The 13,106-nt window shown below is 50.8% G+C and overlaps 1 protein-coding gene across 1 annotated transcript in view; it reads right to left on the bottom strand.

Annotated features, from left to right (window-relative positions):
* LOC134349167 (tyrosine-protein kinase ITK/TSK-like) overlaps positions 1-13,106 on the bottom strand; it is a 79,128-nt gene that overhangs the window by 38,667 nt on the left and 27,355 nt on the right. Inside the window, exons 2-6 of the mRNA XM_063053093.1 lie at positions 12,191-12,295; positions 9,788-9,869; positions 2,682-2,810; positions 784-821; positions 39-214 (exon numbers count right to left, since the gene is read on the bottom strand). Of these exons, the coding sequence (XP_062909163.1) occupies positions 39-214; positions 784-821; positions 2,682-2,810; positions 9,788-9,869; positions 12,191-12,295 (530 nt within the window). The remainder of the gene's footprint in view (positions 1-38; positions 215-783; positions 822-2,681; positions 2,811-9,787; positions 9,870-12,190; positions 12,296-13,106) is intronic.

Raw genomic sequence — 13,106 nt, 5'->3', positions numbered from 1 at the left:
ACAGAGAGCAGAAGGACCCAAGCAGGAGGTGGCCATACCCGTTTTTATCACAAACTCGCCACCAGTTTGCATCGCTCTTGTCCATGATGACATACTCCTCACTCCTCACCAGCGACAGGTCTTGCGTGTTCTGACTGTGAAAGTCGTACCACGCCACCACCACAGTCCCTGAGCCCACCCCCGTCTCCATCGGCTCAGGCGGCAGGGGTTTGCTCTGCACACAGAGGTTCAGAGTAAATTTGTTATCAAAGACGTCCAATAGAATTTACCGTATGAAAAATGATACCTACCATAAACAAAGACTGACAAACAACCAATGTGCAAAATACAAATTCAAATACAAAAATAAATAAATAAATAATATCCAGAACAGGAGATGAAGAGTCCTTGAAAGTGAGTCTATGGGTTGTGGGAACAGTTCAGTGTTGGGTTAAGTGAAGTTGAGTGAGGTTAGCCCCTCTGGCTCAGGAGCCTGATGGTTGAGGGGTAATAACTGTTCCTGAACCTGGTGGTTGGGTCCTGAGGCTCCTGTACCTTCTTCCTGATGGCAGCAGTGGGAAGAGAGCGTGCCCTGGGTGCTGGGGGTCCCTGATGATGGATGCTGCTCTCCTGCGACAGCGCTCCGTGTAGATGAGGCCCATGGTGGAGAGGGCTTTACCCGTGATGGACTGGGCTGTGTCCATCACTACCATAGGCTTTTCTGTTTGTGCACATTTGTGTCAGAAGGTAGAGCACCAGGGGCATAATTGTAAACGGGGAGGGGGCAAAACGCCTCAGACTTACCTTGCTCAAGACAGGAGTGGGAGGAAGAGGCTTCTTGGCTGGAAAAGACAGAAAAGGACAGTGTTAAGACAAATGCATTTGTGAGGACACTGCACATTGTCCGACAAATCATCTGCACTCTGAGGTGCAGAGGCCCCGACTGTCTGAGTGTGCAATGCACTATAGGTGTGTACAGTAAGTCACAAGGGAATGTCAGAACATCATTGACACAAGAGATTCTGCAGATACGAGAAAAGCTGCCGATGCCGGAAATCCAGAGCGACACACACAAAATGCTGGAGGAACTCAGCGGGTCGGGCAGTACTGTATCTGAGTGGACAGTCAACGTTTCAGACTGAGACCCTTCATCAGGACTGGAAACGAAGGGGGCAGAAGCCAGAATGAGAAGGTGGGGGTGGGGAGAAGTACAAGCCAGCAGATGACAGGTGAGACCAGGTGAGGTGGAAGGTAGGCAGGCAGGTAGGGGTGGATGATGAAGTAAGAAGCTGGGAGGTGATTGGTGTAAAGGGAAAGGGAAGAAGAAGGAATCTGACAAGAGAGAAGAGTGGACAAGGCTTTTAATTGAGAGGGCGGTGGAGTACAAGCAGAAAGAGATTGTTCTTCACTTATCCGGCTGTTGATGAGACCACATTTGCAGTACGTTGAAGAGCGGTTTTCTTAACGGCCAGGTCAAAGGTAAACCGGACCAAACACACCACTTGGGGATGGGTGACCTTCTGAGGGAAGGTTTGACACACTGTATCTGCCTGTACCCCTCCCACAGTCCACATACACTCTCCCCACCCACTGAGTGTCCTTACCCACTAAATCCCCTCCCACAGCCCTCAGACACTCTCCCCACCCACTGACTCCCCCCCCACAGTCCACAGACACTCTCCCCATCACTGACTCCCCTCCCCACCCACTGAATCCCCACCCACGGTCCACAGACACTCTCCCCACCCACTGACTACCCCACCCACAGTCCACAGACACTCTCCCCACCTACTGAATCCCCTCCCACAGTCACAGACACTCTCCCCAGCTGGGTCTGTAAACAAATCCCGTTGCAGTTTGCCTGCTGCGGTGAGTGATGTGGTGGCACTTTAGGGAGCTGTGCTGAGATTGGGGAAGGGGTCAATACGCGGGAGGGATGTCGGTTGTATATACAGTCGCGGTTTGGCACGTAGAGTGCTGAGATTGGGGAAGGGGTCAATGCGCGGGAGGGATGTCGGTTGTATATACAGTCGCGGTTTGGCACGTAGAGTGCTGAGATTGGGGAAGGGGTCAATGCGCGGGAGGGATGTCGGTTGTATATACAGTCGCGGTTTGGCACGTAGAGTGCTGAGATTGGGGAAGGGGTCAATGTGCGGGAGGGATGTCGGTTGTACATACAGTCGCGGTTTGGATCGTAGAGTGCTGAGATTGGGGAAGGGGTCAATACGCGGGAGGGATGTCGGTTGTACGTACAGTCGCGGTTTGGATCGTAGAGTGCTGAGATTGGGGAAGGGGTCAATGCGCGGGAGGGATGTCGGTTGTACATACAGTCGCGGTTTGGATCGTAGAGTGCTGAGTTGGGGAAGGGGTCAATGCGCGGGAGGGATGTCGGTTGTACGTACACTCGCGGTTTGGCACGTAGAGTGCTGAGATTGGGGAAGGGGTCAATGCGCGGGAGGGATGTCGGTTGTACACACAGTCGCGGTTTGGCTCGTAGAGTGCTGAGGTTGAGGAAGGGGTCAATGCGTGGGAGGGATGTCGGTTGTACATACAGTCGCGGTTTGGATCGTAGAGTGCTGAGGTTGAGGAAGGGGTCAATACGTGGGAGGGATGTCGGTTGTACATACAGTCGCGGTTTGGCACGTAGAGTGCTGAGGTTGAGGAAGGGGTCAATACGTGGGAGGGATGTCGGTTCTACATACAGTCACGGTTTGGATCGTAGAGTTGACAGCCCATGGCCATCTTGTCGAGTTGAGCACAGCAGAGCCAGTGTCCTTCGGCCCAGAAGTTGGGATGGTATTTGTTGGTCAAGATGTTGTTGTTCTTTGATTCTGAAAGGTAAAACAGATCGAACATGAGACATGTAGAAACCCGAGCGAATCGCACTGGTCCTAGTGAGCTGAGTTCTCTACTTCCCTTAACGTTGAGGGTGGGGAACGGTTGCTGGATTTTATCCCGAGGATAGAGAGCTACCTCTGGAGGATACTGCTGTACTGCGAAATACAACTCTATTGTGGACGGTCCCAAGCTGACTGCGAGAGGAGGAGGGATGGGCACGGGGCTAGCAACTCCATCCTGTAAAAACCCAGAGCTACAGCAACTACAAAGACTTCATCGCTGAGAGAGGAAGAATACGGTAAGAAGATGGGCTACATTGGAACTATGTGAAAGGACAGGCCCAGGACAGGGAGCTCTGCTGAGCTGTCAGTGGCTTATGTCCCAGCAGGGGTAATCACTCAACAACTAGATAAATATTTCTAACAAGTATCCCCTCAGCCCACGATGCTTCAGAGAAAACAATCTATCTTCTCGATCAGCTGCCCATGAGACAGCATGTTAAATTCTTTATTGAAGTATATGTAGCTGACGTCAACTATCCTCCCCTCATCTATCACCTTTGTCACTCAGATACCCCAAAGAAAGTTGTGAGACTGGATCCCCCTAAGCAAAGCCATGCTGATTACCCCGGTCCCCCTGCTCGTCCAAACACAACCTCTCCTCAGTCACTTGCACTCTTTCACCGTATCCCCACGATCCGTTCAATGGCTCTGGGCCTGCACTCATGGGAGTTTAGAAGAATGAAATGTTGAAACCTATGGGATACTGAAGGTGCTAGATAGAATGCAGTCCTGATGAAGGGTTCCAGCCAGAAACATCGACTATTTACTCTTTTCGATAGACTGCTGAGTTCCTCCAGAACTTTGTGTCTGTTGCTCGGAGTTCCAGTACCTGCAGATTTTTACACGTTTGTGATTCTACTACATTGTAAAGTCTCTTCGAGGGTTTCCCACCTTGAAGGAGGTCACGTCCTCCCTTCGACGGGAGCTCAGTGAAACCCTGTCTAATTGCACCCCCTCTGTGATCCCTGCTGCTCCCTGACGCTTCAACCATGTGCTTGCCCAGACCCACTACCACAGCCACGTAGTACCTGGTGGTCCCTGTCCTGTTCACTCCGGGATTCTCTCTCTTGCCTCCTGCACTGAACCTGTCTGATACCTCATCCTCTGCCAGATTCCCGCTTTCAATCGCCAGTTCTTTGCCTTTCTCACATCCAGCAAGGATCGGAAGATAGCCCGTTTACAGACTACGGAACCTATCGGTAGGCACAGATGACCCCAGAACCGGCCCCTGCTGCCCACCCTGGCAGTTCCAACGGTCCTGAGCAGATTCAGAACCCGGACTCCAGCGCCATCGATGTGGGTTGCAACGACCCCAGACATTTTCAAAGTACCTACTGCGCAACCTCCAACTCTGACTCCAGCCTGGAGCTTGACCAACATAATCCAGGGACCCTACATGCTGCTACTGGAACCCCAGTCTCCCGTTCCCTCACCACAATCCCATAAGACCACAAGACATAGGAGCAGAATTAGGCCATTCAGCCCAATGAGTCTGATCCGGATCCCACTCAACCCCATATGCCTTCTCACCATATCCTTTGATGCCCTGACAGATCAGGAAATGGTCAATCCAACGTCTCTCTGGTCCCTCTGTCAGCTCTTGAGTGCTTGGAGACTCCATTTTCCTCCCATCCCACCTTCCTTGAAAATCCCAATCCTCCCCTCTCCTCAGACTCTACCAACCGGCTTCACCCCTCCGATCCCAGCTCTTTCCGTACTGGGTCTTCACAATAACCTCTGACCTTCCACTCTCTGAGGCAGAATGTTCTGCCTGCAGTAAAGGCCTCACCCATTTTCTGGCAGTACCGAAGATGTGTGACAGCTTACTGGTAGATCATAAGGCAAGAGATTCGACTAAATACATCTTTTCTGAAGAAAATTGTGGTAAACTATTGCTGTAGACATGAGGAGGCTGGTTCTGGGGATGAGCCGTGCTGGGGCATCGTGAGGGGTTAGAGTGGCTGGGTTCACAGGCACAGTTGGTATTGCCACCAGAGATGGAGCGAGTGATTTGGAGAGGAGTCAATGTGGAAGAGTTTCAGTGCTCATCCACCTAACCCGCGTGAGAGGTTGGGTTGCTCCAAGTGCCAATCCGGTCCGGTGAGATTGAAACCGGCTTCAGGCTGGGCAGCCCAGGCAATCGGGGGTGCTGGGATCCAGGTTCTGGAACAGTACACTACCCAGTGCTTGAACAATTGGACATTGGCCCAGATAGACTGGAAGCCTGACGGTCAGGTATGGAGGCAGGGTACGGGCCAATTTCGCTCGCTCTCCCGGGATTATTTATTCCTTTCTTCGTGGCACCCAGGCTACGAACTGAGCCGACTGCTGTGTGTTCCTGTCCTACTGGTGTGATGTACTGGGGATCGAGGCTGGGGCCTGCTCTGATGCTCCGGGAGAAAACCTGGGACTCAGGATGCTATCCTTCGGGGTGTGTTGCTTTTCTCGCTCTCACTCTGCACACTGATTTTTGGTCTTTTTTATTGGGTTATTCAGGTTTCTTGCTTTGCAGCTGCCTGCAAGCAGACTAATCTCAAGGTGCAAACACGAGGAAATCTGAAGATGCTGGAAATTCAAGCAACACACACAAAAAAATTACTGGTGAACGCAGAAGGCCAGGCAGCATCTCTAGGAAGAGGTGCAGTCGACGTTTCAGGCCGAGACCCTTCGTCAGGACTAACTGAAGGAAGAATTAGTAAGGGATTTGAAAGTGGGAGGGGGAGGGGGAGATCCAAAATGATACGAGAAGACAGGAGGGAGAGGGATGGAGCCAAGAGCTGGACAGTTGATTGGCAAAAGGGATATGAGAGGATCATGGGACAGGAGGCCTAGGAAGAAAGAAAAGGGGGAGGGGGGAAAACCAGAGTATGGGCAAGAGGTATAGTCAGAGGGTCAGAGGGAGAAAAAAGAGAGAATTTTTTTTTGTTAAAAATAATAATTAATAAATAAATAAATAAATAATGGATGGGGTACGAGGGGGAGGTGGGGCATTAGCAGAAGTTAGAGAAGTCAATATTAATGCCATCAGGTTGGAGGCTACCCAGACGGAATATAAGGTGTTGTTCCTCCAACCTGAGTGTGGCTTCATCTTGACAGTAGAGGAGGCTGTGGATAGACATGTCAGAATGGGAATGGGACGTGGAATTAAAATACGTGGCCACTGGGAGATCCTGCTTTCTCTGGCGGACAGAGTGTAGGTGTTCAGCTAAACGGTCTCCCAGCCTGCGTCGGGTCTCGCCAATATATAGAAGGCCACATCGGGAGCACCGGACGCAGTATATCACCCCAGCCAACTCACAGGTGAAGTGTCGCCTCACCTGGAAGGACTGTCTGGGGCCCTGAATGGTGGTGAGGGAGGAAGTATAAGGGCAGGTGTAGCACTTGTTCCGCTTACACGGATAAGTGCCAGGGGGGATGGAGGGGGGGACAAATGGACAAGGGAGTCGCGTAGGGAGCGATCCCTGCAGAAAGCGGGTGGGGGGAGGGAAATATGTGCTTAGTGGTGGGATCCCGTTGGAGGTGGCAGAAGTTACGGAGAATTATATGTTGGACCCGGAGGCTGGTGGGGTGGTAGGTGAGGACAAGGGGAACCCTATTCCTAGTGGGGTGGTGGGAGGATGGGGTGGGAGCAGATGTGCGTGAAATGGGGGAGATGCGTTTGAGAGCAGAGTTGATGGTGGAGGAAGGGAAGCCCCTTTCTTTAAAAAAGGACAACATCTCCTTCATCCTGGAATGAAAAGCCTCATCCTGAGAGCAGATGCGGTGGAGACGGAGGAATTGCGAGAAGGGGATGGCATTTTTGCAAGAGATAGGGTGGGAAGAGGAATAGTCCAGATAGCTGTGACAGTCTGTAAGCTTATAGTAGACATCAATAGATAAGCTGTCTCCAGAGATAGAGACAGAAGGATTAAGAAAAGGGAGGGAGGTGTCGGAAATGGACCAGGTAAACTTGAGGGCAGGGTGAAAGTTGGACGCAAAGTTAATGAAGTCAATGAGCTCAGCATGCGTGCAGGAAGCAGCGCCAATGCAGTCGTCGATGTAGCAAAGGAAAAGTGGGGGACAGATACCAGTATAGGCTTGGAACATGGATTGTTCCACAAAGCCAACAAAAAGGCAGGCATAGCTGGTTTCCAACAATCATTCGGATCTTCCCCTTGCCCTCGCACTTGCAAATCTCTTATTATCTCTTCTTTAGTTAGTCCTGACGAAGGGTCTCGGCCCGAAACGTCGACTGTACCTCTTCCTATAGATGCTGCCTGGCCTGCTGCGTTCACCAGCATTTTGTGTGTGTTGCAACCATCTCAACTTTACCACTCCTCTCCAATTCCAACCTCACTCCTTCGGAATGCACTGCCCTCCACTCTCTCCTCACTAATCCTAACCTCAGCATCAAACCCGCGGATCAGGGGGTGCTGTAGTAGTCTGGTGTACTGACCTCTACCTTGCTGAGGCCTGGCGATAACCTTTACACGCCCTTGAAGGAGCACCAGACCATTGCCGCCCGCTCCATCACTGAACGTATTGACTCTGGGAATCTCCCACCCACTGCCAGCAACCTCATAGTTCCCTCACCCCGCACCTCCCATTTCTACCTCCTACTTAAGATTCACAAACCTGCCTGTCCAGGTCAACCCATTGTTTCAGCTTGTTCCTGCCCCACTGAACTCATATCTGCATACCAAGTCTCTGTTTTATTCCCCAGTTCAGTCCCTTCCTACCTACATCCATGACACTTCACACACTCTGCACCTTTTCAATGACTTTTAAGTTCCCTACCCACCACCTCCTCACTTTCAGGGACGTCCTGTCCCTATTCACTTCCATCCCACAACAGGAGGGCCTTAAAGCTCTCCGTGTCTTTTTAGACAACAGACCCAACCTGTTCTCCTCCATCACCACTCTCCAACGTCTGGCGGAACTGATCCTCACCCTGAACTGATCCATTGGGTCCTCCCACTTCCTTCAAACAAAAGGTGTAGCCACGGGCACTCGCATGGGTCCCAGCTATGCCTGCATGTTTGTCGACTACATGGAACAATCTATGTTCCAAGCCTACACCAGTACCACTTCTCAACTTTTCCTACGCTACATCGATGACCACACTGGTGCTGCTTCCTGCACGCATGCTGAGCTCATCGACTTTATCAACTTTGCCTCCAGCTTCCACCTTGCCCTCAAATCTACCTGGTCCATTTCCAACACCCGCTTCCCCCTTTCGCAATCTCTCTGTCTCTATTTCTGGAGATAGTTTATCTACTGATGTCTATTGTAAACACACTGAATCTCACAGCTCTCCTGTCACTTGTAAAAATGGCATCCCCTACTCTCCGTTCCTCCGTCTCCACTGCATCTGCTCTCAGGATGAGGCTTTTCATTCTAGAACAAAGATGTCCTCCTTCAATGAAAGGGGTTTTCCTTCCTCCACCAACAATGCTGCTGTCACCCGCATCTCTTCTATTTTGAGCACGTCTGCCCTCACCCCATCCTTGCACCTTCCCACTAGGAATAGGGTTCCTCTTGTCCTCACCTAACACCCACCAGCCTCCGTGTCCAGTACATAATTCTCCAGAACTTCCACCATCTCCATCGGGATCCCACCACCAAGCACATCTTTCCCTCCCCCCACCCCCACCAGTCTCTGCTTTCCGCGCCTACGTGACTCCCTTGTCCATTCGTCCCTCCTCACTGATCTCTCTCCTGGCACTTACCCTTGCAAGCAGAACAAGTGCCACACTTGCCCCTACACCTCCTCCCTCACTACCATTCGGGGCCCCAAACAACTCTTCCAGGTGAGGTTGACACTTCACCTGTCAATCTGTTGGGGTCATATACCGTGTCCAGTGGCTCCTGGTGTGGACTTCTGTATATCGGTGAGACCCGACATAGACTGGGAGACCACTTCGCTGACCACCTACCAGAAAAATTGGGATCTCCCAGTGGTCACCATTCCCATTCTACTTCCCATTCCAACATGTCAGTCCACGGCCTCCTCTACTGTCATGATGAGGCCACACTCAGGTTGGAGGAGCAACACCTTATATTTCGTCTGGATAACCTTCTGGATTTATGAACTTCTTGTAGTGCCACCCCACTCCTTCGCCATTCCCCATTCCACTTCCCTCCTGCTCTTCTTCTCCTTACCTGCCCACCAACTCCCTCCAGTGTTCCTCCCCCTTCCCTTTCCTTCATGGTCTTCTGTCCTCTCCTATCAGATTCCTCCTTCTCCATCCAATCGACTTCCCAGCTCTATACTTCAACCATCCCTCACCTACCACCTTGTACTTCTTCCTCGCCTCCTCCTACCTTCTTCCTCGCCTCCTCCTACCTTCTTACTCCGACTTCTCATCTTTTTTTTTCCAGTCCTGGAGGTTCTCAGCCCGAAATGTCAACAGTTTGCTCTTTTCTCAGTTCCTCCAGAAGCCTATGTGTGTTGCTAGATCAAATGGATGTGCAGAGGGTGTTTCCTGTAGTGGGGGAGTCTAGGACAAGAGGGAACAGCCTCAGAATAGAGGGATGGCCATTTAGATCAGAGACGAGGAGGAGTTTCTTTAGCCAGAGGGTGGTGAATCTGTGGAAGTCATTGCCATAGACGGCTGTGGAGGCCAAGTCAATGGGTATATTTAAGGCAGAGGTTGCCAGGTTCTTGATCAGACAGGATTTCAAAGGCGACGGGAGAAGTCAGGAGAATGGGATTGAGAGGGATAATAAATCAGCCATGCTGGAACGGTGGGGGAGACATGACGGGCCGAATGGCCGAATCCTGCTCCTATCTTTGATGGTCTAACCCTCCGCCTCCGCAGCCCCTCAACCCAGCGTGAAGGGGGAGGAGTAAATTATGGGGGGGGGGTCAAAGGGACAGCCGGTGGGTGTGTGGGTTCACCGTTCCTGAACCCTGAGTCTCCCCTCACCTTCTTTCAGGGCTGTGACCCATTTCTGACGACTCTCCTTGCTCGGTGCAAACACGTACAGATAATAATTCTCATGGAAAACCTGTGAGAGAGGAGGGAGTTAAAAACACATCAAATCTACACCAGGTCAACATTCTTCTGCAAAAGTCTTGTGCGGGCACACAAACTTTCAGCTGCATCGTTCTTACATTGTAAATGTCCACGTAAACATCTGCCGGTAACGGTGTTCTTTCAGGTTTAGCTGCGGGCGGATTTTCTGATTGTCAGCCTCCATTTACATAAAATTCTTTACACTCTGTGACCATATATCCTCTGACCAGCCACTCCCATCTGCTCTGTCCGTCCACTCCCATCCCCTCTGTCCGTCCACTCTCGTCCCCTCTGTCCAATCCACTCCCGTCCCCTCTGTCGAATCCACTCCCGTCCCCTCCGTCCGTCCACTCATGTCCCCTCCGTCCATCCACTCCCATCCCCTCCATCCGTCCACTCCCATCCCCTCCGTCCGTCCACTCTCGTCCCCTCCATCCGTCCACTCCCATCCCCTCCGTCTGTCCACTCTCGTCCCCTCCATCCGTCCACTCCCATCCCCTCCGTCCGTCCACTCCCATCCCCTCTGTCGAATCCACTCCCGTCCCCTCCGTCAACCCACTCCCATCCCCTCCGTCCATCCACTCCCGTCCCCTCCGTCCGTCCACTCCCATCCACTCTGTCCAATCCACTCCCATCCCATCCGTCCGTCCACTCCTATCCCCTCCATCCACTCCCATCCACTCCCATCCCCTCCATCCACTCCCGTCCCCTCCATCCGTCCACTCCCATCCCATCCGTCCGTCCACTCCTATCCCCTCCATCCACTCCCGTCCCCTCCATCCGTCCACTCCCATCCCCTCTGTTCCAAGGGGAACTCTAACTTCTCCAGTCCATTCACAGAACTAAAGTCGCTCATCCCTGGAATCAGTTTATTAAGTCACATTTCCATGAAGGAACAATCTGCTGTCCAGACATCGAACTGCTTGCTGTGAGTTTGTGTCTGTATTATCTACCGTGTGAGTTCAGCCATGAACTCGTCGTCTCATTCTGCCTTCCCGACAGTATTCATACCCACTACCGTCACAAGACACCAGACTCAACACCCAATGTGTTCAGTGCAGTATCGGGAGACTTCAACCGCGTTTCTCTCTCAACAACACTACCCACCTTCGCCCAGTGTCATACAAGAGAAAATAAAACACTGGATCTCCTGTATGCAAATGTTAAAGATGCATACAGCTCCACAGCTCTCCCCACACTTGTTAGATCAGAGCACAGCCATGCTCTTGTATAAGCCCAAAGTACAGAAACAGCTAGCTACCACCAAGACAGTAACAAAGTGGTCTCCAGAGGCCATCAAGGCCTTGAAGGGCTGCTTTCAGGTTACTGACTGGCATGTACTTTGTGAATCATATGAATTCTTCCATGTGCTCCCCAAAGCCTTAGATCACAAGACCATAAGACATAGGAGCAGAATTAGGCCATTCAGCCCTTCAAGTCTGCTCCACCATTCCATCATGGCTGATCCCGGATCCCACTCAACCCCGTACACCTGCACTCTCACCATATCCCTTGACGCCCCGACTAATCAAGAAACTATCGACTTCTGCTTTAAATATACCCACGGGCTCGGCTTCCACTGCAGTCTGTGGCAGATCATTCCACAGATTCACCACTCTTTGAATAAAAAAATTCATCCCTTACTTCTGTTCTGAAAGCTCACCCTCAATTTTGAGGCTGTGCCCTTTGGTTCCGGATAACCCCACCAGAGGAGACATCCTCTCCACATCCACCTTAACTTGTCCTTTCAACATTCAACAGACTTTAATGAAATCCACCCACATTCTTCCACATTCCAGTGACTACAGGCCCAAAGCTGCCAAATGCCCCTCATATGTTAACCCCTTCATGCCCAAAATCATCATCTGGACTCTCTCCAATGACAATACATCCTTTCTGTGATATGGGGCCCAAAACTGTTGACAACACTCCAAGTGCGGCCTGACTAGTGTCTTATAAAGCCTCAGCTTTACTTCCTTGCTTTTATATTCTATTCCCCTTGAAATAAATGCCAACATTGCATTTGCCTTCTTTACCACAGACTCAACCTGTAAATTAACCTTCTGGGAGTCTTGCACAAGGACTCCTAAGTCCCTCTGCACCTCTGATGTTTGAACCATCTCCCCATTTAGATAATACTCTGCACTACTGTTCCTTTTATTGAAATACATCATCGTACATTCCCCAGCACTGTGATCCATCTTTCACGGCGTGTGGCACAGTGGGACACACTTTCTAATTGCTGCTTTCAAGGAGGCTGTGTAGGAGCCTGAAGACACATTGAACTCAAAGTCCCAGCAAACATGGACTGACCTGGAATGGATACTTGTAGCTGCAGGGGAGACTCATGTCAGTCAGCACGATCTCCACGCACTTGATCTTGGAGATATCGACGAATCCCTTCATCACGGACTTCTTCTGCAGGAACCAAGATACAAATGTCAACAATAACCATGGCAATTAGACAGACCGGAGCCTCACTACAGGGCAACTGTAGTGACAGTGTTGTTAACAGGTTGACACTGTTGTTAAGAAGGCCTATGGTGTGTTGACCTTCATCAACCATGGGATTGAGTTCAAGAGCCATGAGGTAATGTTACAGCTATATAAGACCTTAGTTAGACCCCACTTGGAGTACTGTGTTCAGTTCTGGTCATCTCACTACAGGAAGGATGTGGATGCTATAGAGAGAGTGCAGAGGAGATTTACAAGGATGTTGCCTGGATTGGGGAGCATGCCTTATGAGAATAGGTTGAGTGAACTCGGTCTTTTCTCCTTGGAGTGACGGAGGATGAGAGGTGACCTGATAGAGGTGTATAGGATGATGAGAGACATTGATCGTGTGGATAGTCAGAGACTTTTTCCCAGGGCTGAATTGGCTAACACATGAGGACACAGTTTTAAGGTGCTTGGAAGTAGGTACAAGGGGGACGTCAGAGGTAAGTTTTTCACACAGAGAGTAGTGAGTGCATGGAATACACTGCCAGTGAAGGTGGTAGAGGTGGATACAATAGGGTCTTTTAAGAGACTCTTAGATGGGTACATGGAGCTCAGAAAAATAGAGGGTTATGTGGTAGGGAAATTCTAAGCAGCTTCTAGAGTAGGTTGCATGGTCCGTACAACATTGTGGGCCGAAAGGCCAGTAATGTGCTGTAAATTTCTATGTTCTATGTTTCCAACATAGAAACATAGAGGGGGTTTACTTCCACTTTTTCAACTTACCTCCTAC

The sequence above is a fragment of the Mobula hypostoma genome, chromosome 7 (assembly GCF_963921235.1).
Source record: "Mobula hypostoma chromosome 7, sMobHyp1.1, whole genome shotgun sequence".
In the NCBI taxonomy this organism is placed as follows: domain Eukaryota; kingdom Metazoa; phylum Chordata; class Chondrichthyes; order Myliobatiformes; family Myliobatidae; genus Mobula; species Mobula hypostoma.
Note: the sequence above shows the minus strand (reverse complement) of the source record. Positions and strands in the feature narration are given on the sequence as shown.